At 44.1% G+C, this 26,191-nt stretch overlaps 2 protein-coding genes across 3 annotated transcripts; both read left to right on the forward strand.

The window, feature by feature from the left end:
- Positions 1-33: 33 nt before the first annotated feature.
- Positions 34-9,056, forward strand: si:ch211-117k10.3 (Krueppel-like factor 15). 2 transcript variants are annotated; one of them, XM_068593339.1, is made up of 3 exons: positions 34-201; positions 2,913-4,094; positions 5,212-9,056. In XM_068593339.1, the coding sequence occupies exons 2-3, from the start codon at positions 2,983-2,985 to the stop codon at positions 5,378-5,380; spliced, it is 1,281 nt and encodes a 426-aa protein (XP_068449440.1). In that variant the 5' UTR covers positions 34-201; positions 2,913-2,982; the 3' UTR covers positions 5,381-9,056. The 2 variants fall into 2 exon arrangements, with proteins under 2 accessions (XP_068449440.1, XP_068449442.1); XM_068593341.1 differs by lacking the exon at positions 34-201 and adding an exon at positions 1,223-1,268.
- A 4,638-nt stretch (positions 9,057-13,694) lies between these two features.
- Positions 13,695-25,874, forward strand: elk4 (ETS transcription factor ELK4). Its single transcript, XM_068594874.1, has 6 exons — positions 13,695-13,885; positions 17,588-17,802; positions 19,492-20,223; positions 20,575-20,814; positions 22,496-22,615; positions 22,714-25,874. Exons 2-6 carry the CDS (start codon positions 17,596-17,598, stop codon positions 22,810-22,812), a joined length of 1,398 nt encoding a protein of 465 aa, XP_068450975.1. The 5' UTR covers positions 13,695-13,885; positions 17,588-17,595; the 3' UTR covers positions 22,813-25,874.
- The last annotated feature ends 317 nt before the right edge of the window (positions 25,875-26,191 follow it).

The following is a 26,191-nucleotide window of genomic DNA, read 5'->3' on the forward strand; positions in this document are numbered from 1 at the left end:
CGCTGGGAAAAAAAAGAGGAATGCCAACATGGACCCGTGGCAAGGACGGGATGTGAGCGTGCTACGACAATAACACGACGGAGAGTAAAAAAAAAAAAAAGGAAGGAAAGCAGGAAGTATTGATATAGAGATATATATTCACAAAGAGCCCGTCGACGGCGCAGCTTCCTCTCCGACCGAGCCTCTCCCGAACTACACACGGTAGGTCGAGCCAAATGCCCGGACTGCTACTGCTCGGCTCGTCACAGGCACGGAGGAGTATAAATAGAACATTTTTGTGTGTGTTTGTGACCCAGCCGAACTTGAGACTCGTGCATTGCTGTGCGGGCGCAGTTGCGTTTGCGGCGGATAACCGCCACGCTTCCGACGGCTTCTCCGCGTCGTCGTTTCTACTTACTTTTTTTCACCCCGCCACCGAGCCCGTTCAGCCTCGCGCAGACACACGGCTCGTGTTCGCTCGTCGCCGCCTCGGCAAGCTCCGTGGGGCGCGTCCGCGAGCGGGCCGTGTTTACCGTGCACGCAGCGAGCAGCACGAGGCCCTGCTGCAACATGTGCCCGACGGTCTGACAGCAGCAACACACCTCCCTTTGTACATTAGCGAACGAGGACTCCCTCACGGTGTCAGACCTGTGTGGACTCGTTTTTTTTTTTTTTTCTTCTTTTTTTTCTTCTTTCCTTTCTTCCAATTTGAGGTCACGCTGCCACAAGGGTCGCCCAACCAACTGCAGATTAACTTTAAATTCACTGAGACTAAGGATGTCGAACTCATTCTAGTGAAGGGGCCACATAGTGCCCATTTTGATCTTAAGCAGGCCAGACCAGTATAATTATTGCATAATAATGCATACAGAACGACAATATTTCTCTGTTTACATCATTGGCGAAGGTTTTTTGGATGATGAATCCTATTTTAAGGTCTTTCTACAATAAACTAGAAACATAAAGACCCCAAATGTTCACAGTTTATCTGCCTGAGCTCTCCTCTGCAGATTCCCTCGCTTTGTGGCGTGTGATCCATTTTTAACTACTTGCAACACGCCTCGCGGTGAAAGATACAGTAAAATGTCTAAAAGCTTTATCATCCATGTACAGCTTGCACAGAAGCAGTCCACCATGTCACGGTCCTGTGCTTCAACGAGAGCGCTGGAAATGTAATTCGCTGTATTGGTGTCTGTCATAGGTATCAACTCAAGGAACTCCTCGGTGACCGCCAAAATCTCATCAACACCACGAATGTATATGGCCTGATGAGCAACATCTTCAGTAATGTCAGTGCTATCGTTGATCGCAACTGAAAATGCTCCAAATGACTTTACTTTAAGCTTCTCAAAATCTGCTGAAAGAGTATTCCTTGTTAGGTGAATGTTGGCAAAAGCCTGTCACTTAAGAAATTTTAAAAACATTTTTTTATTTTTAACAAAATCCGGCTGGTCGGGCCGGACCCGGTCGTACATTTGACACCCCTGGGTTTGACATTTACATACATATAATAATTTAAATCATTTGCAGTTACTCCTTTAATTAGAATTTAATTTCAATAACTTTTTTAATCTTATTTTTGTAAATGGACCTGTACTTGTAAAGCGCTTTTTTTTAGTCTTCCGACCACTCAAAGCACTTTAACACCACGTGACATCATTCACCCATTCACATCCATTCACACGCTGATGGGAGGAGCTACCAAGCAAGGTGCCACATCAGCATCAGCAACCATTCATACACCGTAGGCGCAGCTACGGAAACAATTTAGGGTTAAGTGTCTTGCTCAAGGACATATGGACATGGCTAGGGGAGTCGGGGATCAAACCGCCGATCCTCTGATTGAAGGACGAAGCTGCTCACCACTTAGTCACAGTTGCCCTTTTTGTCTCACCACTTCCTCACTTTATACAAGCTACATGTGTATATTTAGTTTGCTAACCACTGGCACTGAATAGTACCAGAGCAGTGTGGAAATGAGTGGTTGTCCCGTAACCACAAGGTAGCCGGTTCGATCCCTGATCTCCTCACATGTCAAAGTGCCCTTGAGCTAGACACTGAACCTCTAATTGCCCCCCCGGCAGCCCACTGCTCCCTAATAATTAAGGATGGGTTGAACACAGAGAAGAATTTCCCCAAGGGAATAAATAAAATATTTCTTCTTCTTTGTACAAGCTACATGTGTATATTTAGTTAGATAACCACTGGCACTAAATAGTACCAGAGCAGTGTGAGAAGATTGGACAACTGGCCTGAGGACCTAGCCTCTTGGGGCCACAAAAGCCCCATGTCCTTGATATGTCAATTGGTTTTGGAATTATTGCAAACATGTTAAAGATATACGCACCACTAAAGTACACTACTGCCTCTAGACTTTGGTGAATGATTACCAAGTGTCAAAATAAAGTTTTAGAACCGAAATAGTTTAGTTTATAGCTGCCAACTTTTTTATTTCCAAAGGAAGTTGCATTTGATCAAATTTCCCCAAAACTAAATGCAAATAGTCAAAGGTTTTTTTTTTCCATTGTGAGATGACGACACATTGTACATGACTATTTTGTATGTGATTGCCAACATTTGCTATATTACATTGTATTATGTCTACAATGTTACATTTTCTTGTCAGTGTTGTGATTACAATCACATCACCCCACATCAACCTTCATGGTTAAAAAAAAAGAAAATATTTTGTGCCAAAGTGGAAAATTGTCTTTGGCCCAGAATTAGGACAAAAACTATTGAAATTGGGTTCATTTGGAAATTTAGTGAACCAACTACCTGTGGAGTGAGTTTACTTGTTAAATATGTTCTTTACTGCCACAGGTACCCGTAAAGGTTGAAGTCCAGTCATTGAGCTGCACTAGCTGCTCAATGACTAGCTGCACTCACTTTCTGCTGGGTAATAAAATCCAATCTCAATGTTGCCCTTGCAGGTTTTTTGACTGATCCCGCCTCTGGATAGTGTTTCCTCAACACCCTCACCTCTGCATTCGGCCCGGATCAATGGTGTCTCTTGGCAGCAGACCGCTGAGCTTGGAGAATGCCCTGTTCAGGGACAGCAGCAGCAGCAGCAGCAGCCTGTTCTCCCTTGGCCTGGGAGACGGAGCTCGCAGCGAGGGGGGCAGCTCGGCTTCCTGCGACAGCCCCGAGGCCGTGGAGCTGGGGACTTTGCACAGCTTCAGCCCCAGAGAGGATGAAGACGACGAAGAGGAGGAGGAGGACGAAGATGATGACGAAGGGGGACGTCTGCATATTTTTCTAGGGGCGGAGGGAGAAGGGGAGCCAGTGAGCCAGGAGTCTAAGCTACCGGACTTCCCTTTCCAGCCCTCCTCCCCGTTCTCCCCAACCCTGGAGGACATCGATGAGTTCTTAAGGGAAAAGATGGAACAGGTCAAAGAGGAGCTACTGGCCCCAAAAGAGGAGGTCAGCCCTCAGCCGTGCAGTAGCTCCCCATCCTCCGTTGCGTCGGTGGCTGCTTCTTCAGACATTTGTCGGGACCCCGGGACTTGTGCCTCTCCTTGCGCTTCAAACACCCCACAGAACGAGCAAAAGACCCCCAGCCCGGACAACGGTTCCCCCTCTGCCCGAGCTAACTCCTCGCCCTCCACCTTAACCCCGCCAATGCTCTTGGGCGGCCCACTGGTCCTCCAGCTGCAGCCCCTGCCTGTGGCCCAGCCTCCGACCCCTTCAGGCTCCCCACCCGGGGCCCAGAGGGGCATTTGGCTCACTCATCTGGTCATGGGGCTCCAGGGCACAACCGGACAAAATCTCACCCTGCTGGCCCCGCAGGCGTCTTCCACCCCCACCACCTTGTTATCCCTTTACAGCGGGGATCCCAAGTTGACTGACCAGAAGTACGTGAAGATCGCCCCGCTGCCCATCACTATGAGGACTCTAGAGATCACAGGCGTGAGTGGGATCGGGGGCCATGGCAATGGCTTGTTGAAGGCCGTGGCTCCCCGGGCGACCAGACTGCCGCCAACGGAGAGAGTCCACAAGTGCTCCCACCCCGGCTGCGGGAAGATGTACACCAAAAGCAGCCACCTGAAAGCTCACTTCCGCCGGCATACGGGAGAGAAACCTTACACATGTAGCTGGCCTGAGTGCGGCTGGAGGTATGTGCGCTGTACCAGGTTTAACATTAAATACCTAGTTTAAGATTAAAGGAGTACACCACGTCTTGAGTTTTCCCCCACTGGTGGATGCAAGAGGCTACATGGGAGGGGAGGGTTTTTCATGTACCAGTGAGCTCATGAAACTCGTTTCAGAAAGTCCAGTTGGAGTAATAGATCTGCGAATATGATGGGTTATCAGATACCAACGCTCTGCACAACTGTTACTGATGTAATGATATATCTTCTTTGGCAATGTTGCAAGTCACACCAGAAGTTGAGACGGGTTAAACTAGTTTTTTTTTACCAGACATTGTTTTGCCAGTTCAACCCTCTGCACTAACGGGCTCATAAAAAATAAAATAAAATAACTTGCATTCCCAGTAAGTCGTAAAAACATAGAAGCTAAATGTTTCTCATTGTTGACTCTTGTGCCTCATGCTAACTAAAGCAATATTGAGTGTCTGTATACATCAGCTAAAGTTATGTCCTAAACTTTGGATGAGCGGCATAAACTTGGTTTTCAATGAATGTCACTATTAGTTATAAGAAGAAAATGGCAAACTTAACTTTTAGTTGTGTGCATTAAATACATTTGTATTAATTCCAGTCAGGGAACAAGAGAAAAAACTACTTAGTGAAACCATCACTCGTGTTAGGATTCCTGGGCTGTGGTCTAATAGTGGGGAAAAAAGAAATGCACTCACTACTTTTCCTTGACCTTCACGAAAAATGTCAGCAGAAAGATGGGATGGAGAGTACATGAGGACTAGTGTACAATTAAACGGGGGGATGTTATTGGTGCGTCGCTTTCAATGTTCCTGCAGCAAGAAATGGACCCCTACGCTAAGTTATACACCTGGACCTTGTGAAGTAAAAAGACTATTCGACCTCAGCGTAGGCGTCTTCAAAAAGTCTCCTATGTGAGTATTATTGAACCGGTGTCCAAAGCAGTATTCACTTTGTGGGTCTAGAACTCCTAGCAATACCCTTGGAAACCAGGTTAGCTCCCGCAGGTGTTGGTATTTTTTTCATCGTTGTTAGCCAAACTAGCTAATGTGGCTATCGCTCCTTGTCACCGCGCTTCTCAACCCACACTCCCCTGCTCTTGTGTCGCCAGGTTCTCCCGATCCGACGAGCTGTCCCGCCACCGCCGCTCCCACTCCGGCATCAAGCCCTACGCGTGCTCACTGTGCGAGAAGAAGTTTGCCCGCAGCGACCACCTATCCAAACACACGAAGGTCCACCGCAGCTCCAGACCCAGCAGGATTATCAGAGCCACGGTTTGAGACGCCTGCCGCTGGCCCTCGACCACGCCATGTCCTGCGCGCCACACCCGGGCCTGACTTTGACCAAATGGGGGATTGGGGTCCAGGTCTCCCTCAGGACTTTTGGTGCTTTCACTAGCAGAACTTTTAGAAGAATCTTGAGAGATGGCGGTTTCTTCCACACGTATCTCCCGCCCTCCCGCCGTTTATCTTTCGCTGTTCCTTCTGAGCAGCTTGTCGCATACTGAGCAGCCACCTCAGGAAAAATCAGCTGAAAGTGGATTTCCTGGCTTTTGGGCGCACACATACATAGACATCCACACACTCTTACTGTCTTACTGAGGCCCCTCTTGCAACCACTACTTGCACTAATGTTACCAAGCTACCAGGTGCTGTTGGAAGTATGGTGGCGAACAGCAATAGGAGCGTCTGTAATTCTGTGTGATTGCCCTTCTTCCTCAAAGCCAAACTTCAGGGTCGACACACGGAGCTTCCCAGCGTTTTTTTTTTTTTTACATTATGAAAGTAAAAAAAGAAAAATCACATTTATTTAATGTGTTTTTACCGAAGGGGCGCCTTTACGTGGCGGAGTTCGACAGCCAATCGCTGTAAGTATGAAATTGTCATCAAAGCGGCAGAATCACCTCTAAATACTTATATTTCGGAGTTAACAGTTCACTCCAAACGAAAGGTGTGACTCTTCGATGTTTTGGCGCAATTGCAGAGGCCTTGTTTTTTGTCGGAATGAAAATTGTGGGCTCACAATTTGGCCAAGCTGGGCATGGACGTCCGACATTTTTATGCACCCGACCCAGGCCTTCGTTGCATTTGTCCAATCGTAATCCACCACGGTTTCTGACCCCTATGCCTTTTTTCACAGCCCCAGTACGCACTAATCTCTATTGATGCCTTTGTCCATATCACGAAACCAACCTCACTTGATCCTGCTGTTATCATGTGACTGCTCTTATTTAACTGTGATTCCTGGACTGGGGGCCGCCAAACCAGAAAACCTTGTTTTGGCACCTTTCGAGAGCTCGACAAACGACACCCACGGTGCGTAGCAGATTTATAAGCTCTTTGTTGTCTGAATCATTGTGCGGCCGACTCGCGTGGCCTAGAAAAGTACTCGGCCTATACATTTTACTTTGTCACGACGGTGCAGAAACGATGTGAAAACATTGCTCTTTTTCATTTACAGTAGCACTTACTGTAAAACGTTGGATATCGCAGCAAGAAAAGCTCATCGTTTTAAACAGCTGGGAAGGCAGCTGACATCTATTCAATCATCTGTATTAGCATAGTTATTATACTGTGTACTGGACATAAAGGACAAAGATAACATGTACAGCTTGTCGCTTTTTATATAGATGTTTTTTGTTTCCGTGAGGACTTTTCAATCAGTGCATTAAGCTATTGAGTCGTGTTTCTGGAGGTTTTCTTCTTTTCTTTTTTGGTCCGATGTAAGTTTTGATTGTAGTGTGATCAATCTGTGGAATGTCAGACTGATTACAGTCTGGGATTTGAAATCCCACTCTATCCATTCACAAACCATTAATTAAGCTAAGTCTGCTGGTCTCAAGTGCACTTGCATTAGTGGAAGGCGAGAAACAAGTCGTCGTGCTCTTATGGCTGTTCCATAACGTGTTTTGGAACCATAAAATGCCAAAAAAAAATTAAAAGAAATGTTTGAGGGAAGGTTAGTTAGCTAGCCAGTCAGTGTTGATCTCAACACATTGGTGATTGTTGACCTAGAGCTTCACACTTAAACGGAAGTGTCACACATTAACATGACCAAACTGTCTCTGTCGAACCAGCAAACGCAGAACCATTTAGGCCACCGGCAACCTTAACTTAGCCCGAGCAATATCGGTTCTTTTTTATTTTTGCATTCAACCCAAAAGTAGAGCACTTCCGCATGTAGCACACTGCATTCAGCCTCACATATCTGTCCCTTTGTATTATGGATACATTAGGTTTACTCTTTTTGTAATAAAACAACAATAATCATGCTTAGCGACGTAGAACCTTGTTCAAAGCAGACAGACGGGCAGCAGTGTTGATCTGTCTGAACCGGTAACTGTCTTTGTGTCTGAGCCTCCCCAGGCTGCTTCTACTGACCTACATCCAGACCTGTATTCCCTAATCATCATCCAATGCTCTCTCTCTTCTGCTTCTCTCTCAGTTCTGCCTGTGTATGACACGGGCTGTTTTGTTTGTTTTGTTTTTGGAATACCAGATATGCTATTTTCCTATTTGCGTAAATAAACAAACAAATAAAATGCTTAGCTTTGTTGTCATTGGTGGGATGCTCGGTGAAGGGAACAGTTACTCTGATTACTTGAGCAAAATGGGAGTTGCTTTAATTTCCCGGGTTCATACGCAAATGTGAGAAAGTGGAAAAGGTGTTTTATATAACACTCGCTGCCATTTTATATAGTGCTATAATGACATAATTGTGGGGAATGACAGTTTAGGCATCTGCCAGTGAGAGTATGGTCAACATGAGTTAGGCTTCACCCCAGTAAGTAGTGAAGCTTACCGCCCAGGCCATTGTTATGGTGCTATTGACAATGGATCAAATGGCTCGGTGTGTGAGAGGTTGCACTAAACTGGCCCAATCTCAAAGTCCCCCAAGAGGCCTTGCAGCTGGTAAATTGTTGAGCGAGAGGTTTCAAGGGCTCCAAATGGTATAAATGCCGTGCTCCGAAGAAAAGTCAGATCATTTCCCCAAGAATCAGAATCGGAACCATTTATTGCCAAGTGAGTTTGCACAAACAAGGAATTTGTCCTGGCAGAAGGTGCGCAACATTTCCCAACAACAATAACAATGAACATTTAACTATAAAATAAAAAATAAAATTAGAGAGAGATAATACAAAATGTAAAAGAGCTGGTGGTGATCAAAACAGCTAAAAAGAGTGTCTATTTGACTTTAATTCACAGATGTTTACTTTTCAGAACGTTTATGCCAAGGGTCTTTGGAGCTGGAAATGAATACCCTTAAACAACCAGTTAAACAACGATAAATATGTCCTTATAGGGCTGGATTGTCCTCTTTTCATTGAACTGTATATGGTACGGCACGACTGCTAACAGGCACGACTTAAAGTAGTTTAAATGTGTTTTAAATGAACCCTAAACCATGGCCGACAGCCACCTGTCCGCACTACTAACTCACCCAGTGACTCTCGTTGGCATGACGGCAATGTGGATTACCTGCAGCGCTTATCGAAAGCAAGAATCACAGCACAGAGTGGGTGGCAGGATAACCACATCAAGGCCACGCCAGTGAGTCACTAAATCACAAACCCACAAAAGAAAAAATGAAATGCTGCAGGCAGCTTTCAATCCTGCAACCACATTCCAATACTGATCTGACTGCTGCAGTGCGGTGAAGTATCTCTCCGCTCGATACGGATGGCGAATGGGAAGTTGGAGCTCAATATGCGCGCTTATCAGGCTGGAATTTCTGGCTGTGGGTGCTTCCCAGTTGTGCTTAGCACCCAGAGGAAACTGGGGCCGGCTTCAAAGCAAAGAAATCTGCGTTTGCCTCCTTTCCTGCTACGCTCTCTCACACTGCCGCTAATCCGAGGGCTTGGAGCGGTGTCAGAGAAGGCCTCTCGTCTGATTCATCCCGCGCTGTTTTGATTCTTAAACTGTCACCGAGGCCGACGTCTGAAGAGAAAGTGGGCCGGGTCAGGAGGGCAGAGAAGTGGTGGTGGTGGAGGAGGGGGAGAGGGAGTGGGGGGGGGTCCTGTTAGAAATGAAAACGTGGCCACAGGCTTGCAGTGTAATAACAGGAGCTGACAACAGTTGTGACCAGAGGTTACTGTCGGACAGAGAACTGTACTGTCTTTACGAGAGGAACGTTACTGCCTTTACAAATCGGTCCTTTGATCCTGGCAAGGACGTGTCCCTTCGAAAGAACAGAGAGGGGCATTGTCATTTTATTCTAATGGGTAACTTTAGAGCCCATTCTTTCCCAATTTATTTGGGGTTCTTTTCTCTGGCCTAGTTGGAAACTAAACTGAATTAATTTAGGAATCTGAAAGGCAGCCTAAGAAAAGCTTAAAGCTGGATCCAAGGACTATGTGCAACTTAAAAGAAACCGCTTGTAATAAACCAACGAAGAATTACAGCCGAACTGCTGTTCCCCTTCAGCAGACTGACACAGTTAGCAACTAACTGGTGAACATAGAGGAGCATTTAGCAGCCAAAGAGCTCAAACTGAGCCAAACACACTCATGTTGTTCTGCATCTGCAAGATGTGTGAATGGTGGCCAAACTAAAATACCTTCATGTTGCTTTAAAGGGGACGGATCATGCTCATTTTCGTTTTTTTTTTACTTGAACACATTTTTTTTCTCATACTGTCTGTTGGAATAAACCTGCATTCTGTTTCCCGTGCAATGAGAGGTCATTGTCAAATAATTTACTTGTTGTTGTCAAACCAGCTTCAATGACAAAATAAAATGTTTGAGGAACAAATCTGTGAGATATGATCTCTGCTTGCATTCCTTTGATTTCATGTGTTTTTATGTCTGATCTTTAATGTTTCAGTGTAAATGTAATCTACCAGGCTGAACACCCGTGTAGACGTCCTCTTGGTTGATCTTTTTTTGCGTCCCAGTCTTCCACTGGTAACCCAGTGTTTAATGTCACGTTGCTATGAATTGTGGGCAATTCCCTCAGGCAGAGTCTGCAGGAATGTGGAAAGTGTTCATATAAGGCTGAAAATGTCTCAAAAATGATTTTACAGCCCCCGGTTTGAGGGTTGGTCACTGAATGATATTTCATGATGTCTTTTTACTTCTTTTTACACTTGTTACTTTCACGTCGAGTAAAAAAGTGATTATGAACGAGTTGTGCTGTACAAAAAGACCTAAAAGCAGGAGGTAGAGCTTTCACTCTGCTGTGATGACTTAACCAGCAAGTAAATCCAGTTTTCATCATGTTCAGAGCTAAATAGTTCTCATGTTTTTTTGGCTTAATCCTAATAGGAATGCTACTTTCTGATTGGCTGCTGAAGTGCAGCCAAAGATGTTCACAGCTTTTCCTGCTGCAGCTAAATCTGCTTTAAATGCTTCTCAGTTATACCGTTTTTTTCCTACTGATCTTGGTGTTGTTCTTATTATATATATATATATATATATATATATATATATATATATATATATATATAGCAAGTCACCAAACATACTGAACTTGTATGGATTTTGTCTTTCATTTAATCTCTGGTATCAAAAAATGGTTCAGATGAGTTTAGCGATGTGTGTGCGCTCCAGATGATAACACAATCAGACTGTGCATTGCTGAGGGCTTGTTTCATCGTTGTGAGACACTGCTGTGATATGCTGCCACTTAGTGGTTAACCTGAACACAAACGTTTGATCGTAGTTGATCATAATAATAACAATAATAATAATAATATGTTATTTTGCTAATGACATAGATTGCTTGAATCACTACAATGAGATCCATAATGCTGTACGATTCCCAATTGGGAAGAAAAAAGGGGGGAAACCAAATGATCAGGTCATGTTATTTATATAGCATGTTTCGTTATACAGTACACTTAAAGTGTTTTGCATTAAGTGGCTTGAGCGCTAAACTAATAAATGTATTAAAAATGCATGTTTAAAAACCCGGTCACTCGAAGACAGGCAGGAAATTACATCCACCGCACAAATGGTGATATTTCATAAACGCAGGCAGGTTCAGCATTTTTGAAAAAGTTAGATTCAGTATCATACAAGATCGTCACAATAACGATCATTGCAGTTTGTACAATAGAGTTTGTCCTCCGTATATGAATGTTGAATATACCACTGGTACATTTGCTTTATTAGGCTGTATCGCACAAATATATATATATTTTTTAATGTTCTATACTGACTTATAAAACTATCAATTACTGCAACATCTGGTCGTGTGGGCAAATTGTGTATACGTCATTTCTCAAACTTGTGAAAGTCCTTCCAAAGATGTCTGCACCCTTACCTTGGTGTGAACTGCCTATTTATCGTTGGATGCAATTTGCTGTTTGATTTAAATTTGTTGCTTGGTTCTTTTGTGTGATTTTGTTTTGTGTTGAGCCTGCTGTTTGTTTCTTTTATGTGAAATCTTTTATGCAGCTGTCTTGGCCAGACTGCCTCCAAAAATAGGTTCTGAATTAGAATGGGAAACATTTACTGATACAAAAAAATAAACCACATACATACAGTACCTAATAATATGAGAAAGGTTTCTAGTTTGCATTTGAATGTGATCAGAAAGAGATCTCAGGACACTGGGCATTTTGTTCCAGAGAGCGTCACACAAAAGTAACTAGGAAACTATTCAACGACCGATGGTGTCAGTATCAGCTTGAGCTTCACGCAGAAGCTTTCAAGGTCGTCTCACATCTCCACCCTGGTTTAAGGTATACATAGGGACCAGGAAACCTAAGCAAAATCCTCTTAATTGCCATGTTCTCGACGACAGTGTCCTGACTGAAAACATAACGAAGTGGCATGGTTTGTGAAGAGCCCAGGAGGATGAAAGAACGTCATTCTGCAACCACCTACCAAGCGTCGGTGACACATCGGTGAGGTGGAGCGCCTGCGCGGAGCCTAAAGGATACTTATAAGACAATGCCAACCCCAGCCTCGACCTGTTCCACCTCGTCATCCGTACTCCACCATTAAATAAAGACAGTTATTTTCTTCTTCTTGTGTAGCATAAAGGGACTACAACTAGCATTGTGCTGCTGCAAAACAGTGTTGTTGAAGGATAATAAATGAACCTTGAATCCTTGAGCCAATGAAATGACGTTTTGCTCTCCGCCAGTAATACGTTTTCAAAATTTGCAAGTGAGTGGGTGAAGCTTTCCTATTGTTTGTGTGGGTAAACCAGCATAGAGAGCATTACAATACTGTTGTTTTACCTTGTTAAGGCTGTTTATCAGAATTGTAGATCTTACATGTGGTACACGTTTTAAATGTGTACCACATATGCACTACATGAAAGTAACAGTAATGCGTATTGCCTGGGGGTGGTCAAAGTCAAAACATTGGAGAAATTATTTACTATTTACACTGCCTGTAGATGGTGACATTAAGGTAATCATCTCTGCTGCAGCCATTCTTCACTTTCTTCATGGTGGAGGTTGTTCTGAAGTAACCAAGCAGCTCTCCCATGTGGAAAATCTGCATCCTAAGGTTGAAAGAGTGAGTCGTTGATTTACAGCAAAATTCCATTAAATGATTTGCATGAAATATAGAAAAAAAGGAATTTGCCTCATGTGTGTGATAGCCCTGTGACGCTTTTGGCCCAATGCAAGCTGGAATAAGCTGAACAAAATCACAGAGAGAGTGAGAAGAAGGAAATGCAGTAAGTGGAATATGCTGCTCAGGCAATAAACTGCTTCCCCCACACTCACCTCTTTGCTCTCATTCTCTGCAAAATGTAATTATAAACAGGTGCCAACAAGATGTTCCCACAATGGATCTGCTTGGAAAGCGCTAAATAGCACGACCATGAGTCGCTCCCTACTTTATTGACCAGATCAAATTATTTGACAGTGCATTTATTCATCTTGTAGCAATATTAAGAAAATCATCATTAGTTCTAATATTTTGCTGAATCCTTTTTTCATTAACGAGATGCTCTAAAATTGTAGTTTTGATTTCTTATCAAATTATAAAAAGTAAAACAAAAAGATTGTTGGCAACAAATATTGTAGCAACAAGCCATAAACCACAAGCCTGCTCTGGCGAAATAAACTAGGCTAAATTTAACATGTGTATTTGTTTAGTATTACAAAGTAACAACAACATTATAAACATACCAGACAAAACAAAGAAATAAGACAGGAAGTGATCTCAACGTGAGTTTGATGACACATTTCTAACACTCGGAAACGTCGGAATTTTGAATGACATACACAAACAAGCCAACAGGTTGTAATTTTCTCCCACAGGGGGTTGCTGAGAGACCATGCGAGCCGCATCAACGAGTGAAACAGTGCAGGTTAAATGCACTTATATGCAATAACATGTAATGTCACGTGAGAACTTCACTTTAAATGTTATATTTTTCTTGGAGGTGTTACTGTTTTTAAATGTAACAGGATGATAACAATAATAACCATAAATGCTTTAATTACGTTTAATTTTGCATTGCAAGTCAATTTCAAAAAGCTGCATAATTCTACACTAAAAAACAACAACTTGTCGGCTCCCTTCACGCAAAATACCAATTCAGCTTCCGAGCAAACGCGCTTAGAGCCACTTGGAGGCGCGACAGATGTCAATCGTGAGGTGTACGAGGCACACTGAACGCAACATTATTTCCTGTTTAAAGGATATAGCGACAGCACAAGCCAAAGGCACTTTAATGTATTTTATGTTGAGGCATTTCCTTGACACTCAGCTTGGAACTTGTTTCCTGATCTCTGGCACGATAGCAAGTTTACCGGCAATGTTTTGGGAGTATTTTGACGCGGCTCCACGCCTCGGGAATTCAGCGGGCGGCACGAGCGAGGTAATGTTAGCAGTCGAAGCTAATGGGAAGCTAGCGAGCAGCTAACTTACACTTGCAGCTAACTAACTAACTTACCAACTAACTGTTAACTAGGCCAGCTGACTCACAGGAATGACTTGATTTGTTTGTCTTCTCGGCGTGCAGAACACTACTGCGGCGTTATGAGAAACGACGCCGCGACTTTCCACTGTCAGGAGAGAACCCGGGAGTCTGTGTTGACGGTAACGAAACTAACGTTACCGTCAACAAGTGGTCTTTTCCCCCTCTTTTGTGTGTGTGTGTGTGTGTGTTGATTTTGCACTGCGGTAGTGCCGGGTTAACTGACAGGAGGAACCAGTCGCTCCGGGTCCCAGCGTCATTAGCGCTTGATAACGCGTGTTATGTGACTGCTGCGACCGAGCCGCCGTTATCTCCGCGCTCCGTGGGGAACATTTGCTGTCAATGTCAGGCGTTACATAACGTTCATTAGTAATCTTCTCCCCTGGCAGCAGTTTTGACGCTGCCCTATTTTTGTCCCGATATCCGCGGTTTTAACATGACAGTTTGGGACAGTGTGTGTGTGTGTGTGTGTGTGTGTGTGTGTGTGTGTGTGTGTGTGTGTGTGTGTGTGTGTGTGCGCGCGCGCGCGCGCGTGTGTCCAACCCAGCAGGTCTGGATGAGTCAGGGCAGATTTACTCGGCCCCATAAGAAGCTTAAACACACACACACACACACACACACACACACACACACACACACACACACACTTGTTGACAGATATTGACAAGTAGAACACATTCGGCCTGTACTAGCAAAATGGCAAGAATGCCATATGCAAAATCCAGCAACACATTTCTGTCAGTATTGGTGACGTCACAATAACGTATTGTGTGGCTCTTCTTGGCAACGGGAGGACTCCTCAGGACTTGGGATGTGTCTTGCAAGACATATTGTGCACCAAACCTGCAAAGGGAGACTAAAATAAAAAATGAAGACTGATGCGCATGGAATAAAGACATTCTTCCCTTCTGGAAAGAAGTGTGACGTTTCTGAGAGTTATTACACAAAATCTTGCCCGTGCAACTTCTGTTTACATGCTTGCGTTGCATGTGAACAGATTGTCGAGAATGGGCTCTAATCCGGATGACAGAAGGGACCTTTTATTTTTTTATTTTTTACATCACCACGCTAAGTGGAAATGCTGGGTTAAATATGGACAATAACTGTATCGCAACACGAGATGCATGAGAACGTTTTCCATGAGGGAGGCAGCTCCTCATAGATGACCACTGCTGAAGCTGAAAGGCTCGTGCTTCCTACCTTAGTGAAGGAATGTGGTCAAAATAAGATCTATTGTTCTCGATAATAAGTGTACACACTAATGGGGGAAGTGCATTCAACTAACATACAATGGAGTACATGTTGTAAATCATGAACATGCGGTTATCTTCATTGTTCAAAGCCAAGCTGAAGTGTCATTACATTAGGTCTGTGTTGCCTTTTGTGGATCAGCTTGTAAGTCTGCGTTGTTTTGCTTCGTGAACGCTGAGCCATTAATGTTATCGGCGTGAGAAAACGGGACCACTTTGTTCATTGCCTTCCCATTCTCCAGATCTAAACACCACCGAACAGTCACGGGATGTAGGTTTCCTCCTCTGTCATCTCTCCAGCAACTGCGAGCTGTCAGGATGCAGAGAGGCAGCAGGACGAGCAGCACTGAAGATGCTCCGAAGACAAAAGGCCGGCCTCGCTCTCCCTGAGACACTTAATAGTTATGTACTACTTGATGTTTCTAAAAATATCTACCCATACCAATGGCCTACATAAATATGACCCTGTCCCCCACATTTGGGTTAACTCTCTTTGTCGCTCACAGCGTGAACCCAACCCAACCATCCTCCGTTCTTTTATCTGCTGGGATGCCTTTCCTTTGGGGAAAAGAGCAGCCTGTCCCCGTTCTGCTGGACAGCATGTAATCATGTGAACCCCTTCTCCCCTCCTCCCCTCCATTCAGAGGTGCTCCCAGCTGAGTTTTGCAATTGCAATTAATTCAAGGGTTGAGATTGAGGCACTCAAAGTGGGATGCACCGGTTGCCATATGGTGGCTTATTCCAGGCGCAGCACGGACCAGGGAGTCGACTCTTGAAGCCACAAAACATCTCGCACACGCCCTAAGAATCAAATGGACTCGCACATAAGCGAGGGACATGTCAATCAAGCCTGTTCTGTACACGCCCTCCTGAGAGGAGGTCTAATCAGCATAAGGAAAAACACCCGAGTGTGTGCGTTACAGCGTTTATAGACTTTGACCTCAGTTTAGGATGTCATACAAAAAATGTAAATGACTGTAAAGGGTGCAGTATAGCCACTGGTAAATTTCAAAGAAAATGCTTAATGAGTATAAATGAGAGTAACACTGAAGGCAGTACAGTGAAACATAAGCATGAGTATAATACGGTTGTTTTTTATTTTTATCTTTTATTTTTCATTGGCTTGTCCGCAACCCACAATTTACGTAACTTTTACAGCAGTCCAAATAAAAGATGGTTAGCTGTCAGAGTAATCTAATTCTTGTTCTTCTCCATTGTCCAAGTAAGGCTACATGATGTATTACATAGGTTATAGTCATACTTCTGATATTTCTACAGTAAAAGTTACTGATTGTAAACAGGTCTGCAGTATTCAGCCAGTTCATTTCATGTATAAAGCCTTCTATGGCACATAGTCATGTAATATTCTTTCTGAAATTATTGGGTAATGATAATACAGTATTAAAAAATGAATTTACATTTTTTATTTTAACTATACCCTCATGCGAGACTAACAATCTTCGCAGGATGTTTTGTAAGTAGCTTTCCTCGACCCCCTGTGGTTTGAATTAACTTCTCCATGAATGTTATTCTCGGCCTCTCGCTGTGAGGGGCATTTCATTTTGATGGCCACGGGTGTTTCGCTGCGCTTTAGAAGCCAGATGTGAGCAAGATGTTTGGCCTCGACCCGGCCTAGTCAGTAGCCACATCAGTGCCACACTTTGTAGGCGTCCTTGATGGAAGAGAAAAGAAAAAGCGAGCATTTGTGATTAGGTGTCATTTTGTTCTTTCTGAATACATGGCTTAACGTGAGTCATGTGACCGAACAAGAATTGCAAGCGTTTGAAAGCTGAAAACCTGATTTGTGCAGCGACATTTTCTCATAATATCCACTCTAGCTCATCAAGGTATTAACAAAAAAAAAAAAAAGGTGTAATTTGAATTTACGCTCTGGCAAGGTGTTTGACTTCATCCAGCTGTTAATGAAAAGGCTCTTTTTGTTCAGCAGGGTGTTTGGTAGCATTATTATCATGAGGGGAAAACGTTTGAACCAGATGCAGCACCTGGGCTTGTAAAGCAGCCTCTGGTTTTTTGGCTGTTGAATAACCATTTACAGCAATTACGCCACATTTCTGCCTGTACGTTAAGGCATCCACCAGCCTTTTGAGGTTTATGGAGGTTTCTTCAGCTTTTTTCAAGATACAGGCGAGGATGACTACGATCAAGTCTTTTCATTGAGGAGCAATTGGACTTTGTGCTCATATATACCATCATTTATATATATATCTATATCTATATAGATAGATATAGATATATATATCAAATATATCATTTTAATCCAAAATGAGCTGTAAATCCATGAGTCTGAGGATTTTTCTGCTCTATAACATTTTGCGTTTGTTTGTTTTTACAGTGAGAGACATGGACAACTCTGTCACCTTGTGGCAGTTCCTTCTCCAGCTCCTATTGGATTCCAGTAATGACCAGCTGATCTGCTGGACCAATGAGGAAGGGGAGTTTAAACTGCTGCAGGCCGAGGAGGTGGCCCGGCTATGGGGTGCCCGCAAGAACAAGCCCAACATGAACTACGACAAACTCAGCAGGGCTCTCCGATACTACTACGACAAGGTAAAGGCCTCAGGCCTTCTCCCCTGTCGGATGCACAGCAGTTGGTTGGAGGTGATCTCGTCAGCTGTTGCCTGTGCTGCACACATTACGGTTTCATTCCATGTCCCAGCCTTGTCATTCCTACAGAAACCCTGATTGGACACACAACCCCAATAATAACCTTGCCTAGCATAAACTTCAACATAAAGATACATTTCTGTTGGTTTTGTTTGACGTTGGAGACCAACGGAGACTCGAGTGCGACATAAATACAGATGAGGCACTGAAAGCACAGGTAAAAAATCTGAGTGTTTATCAAATAAGTGGGGGTGCACAGGCAACCGCTGCAGAGCTTTTATAATCTCAGCTCTACAGTATGGTTTTAATAGCACCCCAGCATGGAAACATAATACACAGTTATTCTTAAGTCTGTCACTGTTAAATAACTGAAACAGGCGAAGATTTAAAAATGGTGTACCTTGATTTAAACCGCTATATTTGAAGGGTTCGTGCCAGAACCCACCACGGCAATGATGACCAAACCCATCAGCAGGCTTCTCTTAATTTAAATTTTTCAGCTGCATCAGCAGTTATTTCACGAGTGAGCCAAACTACAGATTTAATTTCGAACGCGGATCGCAAACGGACATTTTTATACTCGGACAAAGAGCATTAGAGAAAGAGAAAAGACACCATAATTTGAAAAGTTGTCGCCTGATTGCACATGTCATAATCCAGCTCGGACATGATTGTATGACGGAGCGTGTAATACATGAGCCTGGAACGTCGTAGCTCGACAGCAGTCAATGCACCGACCAACAGCTGTTAGCCGACAGTAAATTAAAGTCCCAATTCCTCAGTTACAGTCTGAAAAGATCACAAGCTTAGTTAGGAATCATTTAGCACCGAACATGCGGCTTGTTCTACTGCTTTGTGAATTTAATGCGTTTGGTAATGTTAGCTCAGCAACTGAGAACCACAAGTGTGGCTGATAGCTGATATCTTCAGACACACAACTCACCAGATGTTTGCCTTTGTTGCCCAAAAGAAGACAACTACATATTACAACTACATATACTTTATATAATGATACCTCTTGAAATGTAATGATTAGAATACTGAAATGGTAATAATCCATGTGGTCACTATCAACAAATGTGTTTCTGAATGTCTGGATAAAGACAGCTGTAACCTAATATTGTGCCCCACTCCCGGTGTTAAAAAGATTTTTTTTTAAAATGAAGCTAGCAGATGATTTGTCATGCGCATAATTATGCTATCATATATTTTTTTTAAGCCGGCAGAGCACAAGTAAACTGCGTCTCTGAGTCGTAAAGTCCACTGCTCAGTGACATTTGCAATACAGGCAGAGGGCTGTCTGTCTCCCACTCTGCTCGCGGTTTGGCAGCGGCCTGACCTCGTGGGCGTTCTAGGCACGGCTGCGCTGGTATGTTTGGCTGCATCGCGAGTGGCTGCTAGTTTGGTCCAGACAGAGCTGTCCCACGTACAAGGCCTTTTTTATGTGGTCTCCCGCTTCTATTTTTTTTTTTTTTTACCGTTAGTGACTCTGTGGTAGAGGCAGACTGCGTGAGAGAATGTCTTGTCTATGCTCTTGCTATGAGTTTTCTGGCTGAATAAAACAAAATGTCTTCTTATATTTGGTTTCCCGAGAGTATAAACTAACATTTCTGCTTTTTTGTGTTTTTAAAGAATATCATAAAGAAGGTGAACGGTCAGAAGTTTGTCTATCGCTTCGTGTCCTATCCTGACATCCTAAAAGGAGAGGGCCTTCCACGAACGGAGGGTGTGGATGTGGGTGCTGGGGGCCCCCCTCACCTATTAAAGAGGGCTGACAGCACCTCGCGAGAGGGTGAGTCGGGTGACCGCAGTAGCACAGCAGCTCTGGGCTCCAGCATCAAGCAGTCGAACCGCAACGACTACATCCACTCCGGCCTGTACACCTCCTTCACCCTCAACTCGCTGCAAAATGGACGCCAGCTGTTTAAGTCCATCAAAATAGAGAACCCGGGAGAGAAGTTGGCCGACAAAAGAGGCCTCACCGCCGCCGCCCAGAGCCGGGAGCAGTCGCCTCAGCCGCAGCAGCAACCGGCTGCTTTGCCATCCGTCATCAAGTTTGGAAACGCCCCTCCGAAGCCAGCACCAGCACAGTCCGCTCAGGTCGTTGTGGAGGCGGCCCTGGTGTCCAACCACGTGGATCACATGCAAGCTCCTCCCGCGAAGGCTGAGGACATCCGCTCAAACTCCATGCCGCCCCAGTCCGTTTACTCGTTTGAACACATCCGCCCAGCGGAGCCGGCGTTCAACCTGCCGGACCTAATCTCGATCAGCCCGTCCGCGAGCCTCGTGCCCGACTCGTCCCAGGAGCTGGTGATTGACAGCGACATGGAGTCAGGTTCTTCTCAACACCAGGCGCCTGAGAAGGCAAGTATACATGCATCAGAGGATTGTGGTTTGATCCCTGGCTCCGCTAGCCCATGTTGATGTGTCCTTGAGACACTTAACCCCTTATTGCTCACCGTTGCTGTGTTCACGGTGTATAGAAAAAAAAGAAAATGTCAGTCGCTTTGGATAAAAGCATCAGCTAAATCTCCACTTCCCGTGTGTGCAACATCTTCCAGATTACATCAGAATCATCCAGATTACTGTTTTTCTTTCTGATGCTGTTAAAATGTGTATACTACCTAAAACACACATTCTTATTTTAATAGATATTCATGTAGGACTAAGTGTAAAGCAGAAGTAATGTAAAGAAAATCGTCTGTTGTCCACCAGGTGGACAGTGGCGCAGCTTTGTCTGGGGACGAGACCAGTTTCCTGGATGCCGAAACCAGTTCGTCGTCCCTGAGCAGCAGCACCACACTCAGCACACTGAGCTCAGCGAAGTCACGCAAGCCGCCGAAAATCCTGCAGATCAGCCCGCCGACTCTGCTGGTCACCGCCTCCGACTTCTCCCCCATGAACCTCTGCAGCCCGTCTCTCCCGACGGCCTCCCTCACACCAGCAATGCTGCAGGTGAGAGCGCTGGGCTCGCCATCCAGCTGTTGTCGCGGCGGACATTTTGTTGAAGCAAACAAACGCTTACTGAAGCAAAACATGTCTCAAGATAAAGAGAAATGCAAATCAGAACCTACATACAGAGTTTGAAGAGTAAATAATAATACTTCATGGTATTAGTAAAATAAATGTTGTATTCCCATGCTAGCTGGATGCAATCTTTTTAAACACCCTAGAGATGATCCTTGTGTGATGCAGTGTTTGCAATAGTCTTGTTTAGTTTTTAATTTACTCCAGGCTCCCACCAGATATAATCTCTTAAAACTGATCACTTTGAACATCAAAACTAAGTCATGGGCGTATAAAAGAATATGCAGAGGAAATGGGCTGAATAGGACCGGTACCAGATGTTTACTTTGCAGTTATTTGTCGAACTGGACAGAACCCAGAATTGACATTACACAGAGAACCTCCAACAGCTACTAACGCTGACCAGCAGGTGGCAGCACTGCAGCAGTCCTGGTTTTGGGCTCTTTTTTTTTGTCCCCGGTGATGACATTTGATCCGGTTTGATCCACGGGGTCAGGTTTGATAAAAGATCTAGCTTCAGACTGCCAGTCAGCTCGCATAACAATGAGTTTCTCTTTTTGGTCCGTCTCGGATTGGCCTCAGGCACGAGATTAACGTGGAGAAAATCTGCTGGCATCTTGTGTCCAGTATCTTCAATTTCGTCCAAACAGTTCATTTACACAATTCATAGATAACCTAACTCATATGGGACACTCTTCTCCCGCATGTGAATACTAATTATTGACCAGACCAGGTACAAACTAATTATTTTATTATTATTATTTTTTTTTTCCCATGGATGTGTCCAATTAGCTTTGTGGGAAGACGTCGTCCCCGCTCTTAAGCCCCCTTACTAAACGTCAGATTGGTCGAGCAACACCACAAGACCTCTATTTGAGTTGCTTAATAAATTGCAAATGTAAGCGCTAATTTTGAGGTCTGTAACATGGCTAACAGTGGTTACTTATAAAATATTCTTTTTCTTAACAGAAACCAACATTTTAGTTTTGTTGAGCCTTCAAGTTGTATTAGTATTAGTGGCTGTAGTGAGCTGCTTTCCTCTTCAAATATTTCACACATATTTTTAAAACAGGGTTATAGATTTGATTCGGCCGCCCTCAATTCATGCTCAATGTTGAGCTAATAGATCTGTATTCTGTTTTGAGAGACGGAACAGCAGAAAAGATTTCGCGAAGATTGGCTTTTGTCAAAACGGCGAGAAGCGGCGGGTCGCGCATGCGCAAGCCTAACCTGTTAACGGCGTACCGTAAACATTTCCACAAAAGTACAGACATATTGCTGGGTTATTAATGGCTTCTACTGATACAGAGATCAGAGGAGAAGTGTTCCTGTAAAGACAGAAATGACATGTAGATACAATCAATAATATACGGTCGTTGAGTTTGTTTAATAAAAGAACAAGGTTCTGTTTTATAGGAAAGAGAACCTTAAATGACTTGTTTTGTGATACGCCGCTATGGATAAAATTACAGGGCGGCGGAAGGTTTCTTCAGGGGGGGCAACCCGCTAATAGAGTTAAAAGAACTGCTCAGTCAGCGCTGCATCTAAAATCCGCCGTCGGGCCTCAATGCAACAACACTGAGTCGGCCTCGTTTGTCTCTCTCCTCAGACTCCCACTCTGTTGCTCACTCCCAGCCCGCTGCTGTCCAACATCCACTTCTGGAGCACGCTCAGTCCGGTTGCTCCCCTCAGCCCGGCCACGCGGCGCCAAGGAGCCCACCTGTTCCAAGTTAGTACCTAAGAGTCTCTATTCGTGCCTCGTGCGTTTGTATTGTGTGCCTGCATTTGTCCAAAGCGTCCTAACACAGGCGCACTGCTCTGTTACAGTTCCCGTCGGTCCTCACCCCTCAGTTCCAGATCCCTGTGTTCAGCATGGACGGGACCAACACGCCCGGCCCCATCACGCCAGACCCTCAGAGGACATAGGAGTAACTCAGACAGCCAGACACCGTCCCCATCTTCTGCTGCCCCGCGTCAAGGACAAATATGTGGGGGCTCATTGCCATTCCTCATCGCTCTGGTGCTTCAAAGTTCAATGCTACCGAATTTACACTACAGTCAGACGGGTGGAGAGAGAGAGGAGGAAGAGGAGGAGGAGGAGGAGGAGGGGTCCTGGAGAGACATTGGCAGTTCAGGTCGACGGATGACAGTAACCCATTTGGTTTGTTTTTAGAACCTTTGCATCCAGACATCCACCATCCTGCACTCACACACACACACACACACACACACTGACTCACTCCACAGCCGCTCATTCTCGTATGGATCCTGAAGTCACAACGGTTTTAAAAGGGGGGAGGAATCTCCATGGCAACACGGTCGGTGGATGTGGATTGGCCCCTCAGCAGCGACAATCTGCTTCATACATAGACTCGGACACCAGACTTTTCTTTTTTAGAATTCCCTTCTGGTCTCGTGCAACAGTGTTGCTGCCAAAAAAAATAGACACTCCATGTTTCTGCTTTTGTTCCTTTTTTGTGCTCGGTCCTTAACTTTTACTCTCGTTGAAGGGTAGCGCTTTAACCTGAAGATATGCATGTGTACCTGCAAACTTTTTTTTAATCTTTTACCCACTCAACCTCGCCTTACATACCTCGGTATGAAATGAGGACTTTCATCTTGACTTACTTTTCGTGACATGTGCCCATAATCTGACCTTGAACCTTTATATATATATATACACACACACACACACACACGCACACAAGAATAGCCCTAAAAGCCAGTGCGGCCTGGTTTGCCTCCAGCCAATAAGCTTCCAGGCGACAACAAAAGAAAGCAAAGCAAAGCCATACCCCTCTCTGTGCATCGGCTCTGCAAGCAACGGCACCAAATCCTATATTTGTTACTTCTCTGTTGTTGCCTCTTTTTTTTTTTTTTTAACAAACTAGATTGTTAAAGGCAGCTGTGCTAGAATACTACTTGGCTGGTGAGCAGTGACTTCCTAGAGATTTTTCTGCTCCTTGGCTGCCAACCGCTCTTTGCCAAAAAGTAGTTCCAGCACAGCTGTAAAACCACTGTTTTTTTTTTCTTCTTCTTTTTTTTTTTTTTACACTTTAATGCATTTTTAACATGATAATCAGTAAGTTTAAGAGGTGTTTTAATGTGGAGCCAGACTAGCTGTTTCGATTTTGCTAAGTTAAGCTACGTCTTAATATACCATCATCATGATGAAGATGCCACGAGAGAGGTGTCAATCTTTTTAAGTGTTTCCTAAAACGTCCACCGTGAAACCTTGTTGATTGTCCACAGCTCAGCTATGTTTTTTCTTCTTCTAAATTAATGGACTCTGTTTTTTGTTCGCTTATGACCTCCAAATCTATGTGGCTAAACTCTCGACAGTCTAGCCTCAACCTTTGCCAAGCCTTAGCCATCGGAAACATGTCAACCTTTAATCCAGATCCAGAAGACTGTGTTTAAAGAAGAAGCTTCTGAAGCATTGATGCACCTTCCTTTCCCTAAAACCCATCTAGATGATCAGCCATGAAAGGTTTACACCTGTTTTATGAATGACTTTTGAAGCCATAAGTCTGCGACACAGACTCGAAGACACAGACACCGCATGTCTATCCTGTTAATGTGGAGAATCGCACTTGTTTACACGACGCTTGGAAAGAACACGCTAAGTGTTTCTTTACCCAAGTGTCCCTTTCTAACCCAGGGATGGATGACCAGCGAACCGTGTAGGTCGCGCTCAACTAACAGCACACCCTCCCCCCCTCTCAGCCTGCAGTCCGTCACATTGATATACGGTGCCTTACCACAGCCGAGCCCAAGTTTAGCTCCCACATGTGGGCGAAGTTCAATCATTTACACAGTATACACTCGCGTCTCCTGATTGTCTTTATGCCATATCTTTGACCAAACGAGAGCCCCAGAAAGTTTGGTAACCATGTTTGTGCACTGGCACCTTGCGGCTCGCCCGCAGCTTAACGTGCCGCCGGACCTTCGATGTGCTGCAGTTTTTTAATTTCCGGGGATGCTTAACTGTAAATACTCAGTATGCGGAGCAACGTGTATATCTAATCGGGCAGTGTTTTCTCTTTCCAAACTGCTTCTAAGTGTTTGTGATTGCAGATTTACTCAAAGTATATTAGTAGAGATATAAAACCTGTTCATTATTTTTATGTATTCTTACATTTTTCCTGTAACACCAGTAGAATGATAAGGTGGTTTTCTATTTTTGTAACGGCCAGATAGTTGCTACGTCTGCTACATCGGGGTTCTCTGTGCATGTGTGCGTGTCCTTGTGTCGTTCCTCTCTGGGTGTGTTTGGGAGGCGGGTGTCCCGTGTGGGCATTGGCTTTTTTTTTTTGGGGAATCAAAGCCTTATGGGGAGACATCTAAATCCATGTTTTCTATGTAAAGTGTTTTGATAGTGTCGATATTGTACATGCAAATGTCGTGATGGAACGTTTGCACTTAGACTTCGGGGGTTCCTGTAAGTATTGGATTCTGTCGCTTTTCTATGGCTCTGGTTTCCTCTTTGATGAAAGGGGGGATTTCCCAAAGGGAGGATACAATTATGCACTTAGTATTTTATACAGTAAATCTGACCCTTTACAATATACATCCATGGACTTACAAGGATTTATGATTAGGCACGACCACAAAATATTTATGTTTTTGAATTTATACGAAAGTCCAATACAATTGGCAGCTTATATTGCATTTTTACAGAAACTTTAATGAAAAACTATAAAATAGCGAATAATAACAGCTTTTAACAGCCTCAAAGCCATTTGAAACTTCCCTCCAGTATGTCTTGTTATTAGCATATTCCTTCATTTGTACCCTCTAATGACGTTTTCCCATCAACTTACCCCAGAAATGTAAAAATATCTCCTTTTGAAAAAAAAGTTCTTGCTTTGTTCTGTCCAGTTTTCTATTTGTTTGATGCTTTTTAAGATGTTTACAAGCTACTTGTCTTAAGTGGCATATTGATGTTTGAGAGATGTAAAAGAGTTGTTAATAATGAAAGAGATAGGTGAGACCAATAAAAGATCTCTTCACTAATTATGTCTCTATATTCTGGTGTTATTAATGTCTACCACCAGGAAGTTACAACAGCACCGCTCCCGCAGGGCTGATATGCGATAAGATAGATGATCCTTTATTAATTTATGAGTCGCGACTTATCCGTGGCAACTGCAGATGTTTGGACATGGAGCATCAGGACATCACGGACATCAGACGAGACAACTCGCATTCACACTGAAAAAGGCAATACTTGATCATTAAAGGGTCTTTTATAAAAGATACGGCGCTGCAAGAGGTGACCGCTGGCTCTGATGCCCAGACAGGA

This window comes from Clinocottus analis, unplaced genomic scaffold (genome assembly GCF_023055335.1).
Source record: "Clinocottus analis isolate CAN_PGR_092001 unplaced genomic scaffold, fCliAna1.0.p SCAF_3, whole genome shotgun sequence".
Classification (NCBI taxonomy): Eukaryota; Metazoa; Chordata; class Actinopteri; order Perciformes; family Cottidae; genus Clinocottus; species Clinocottus analis.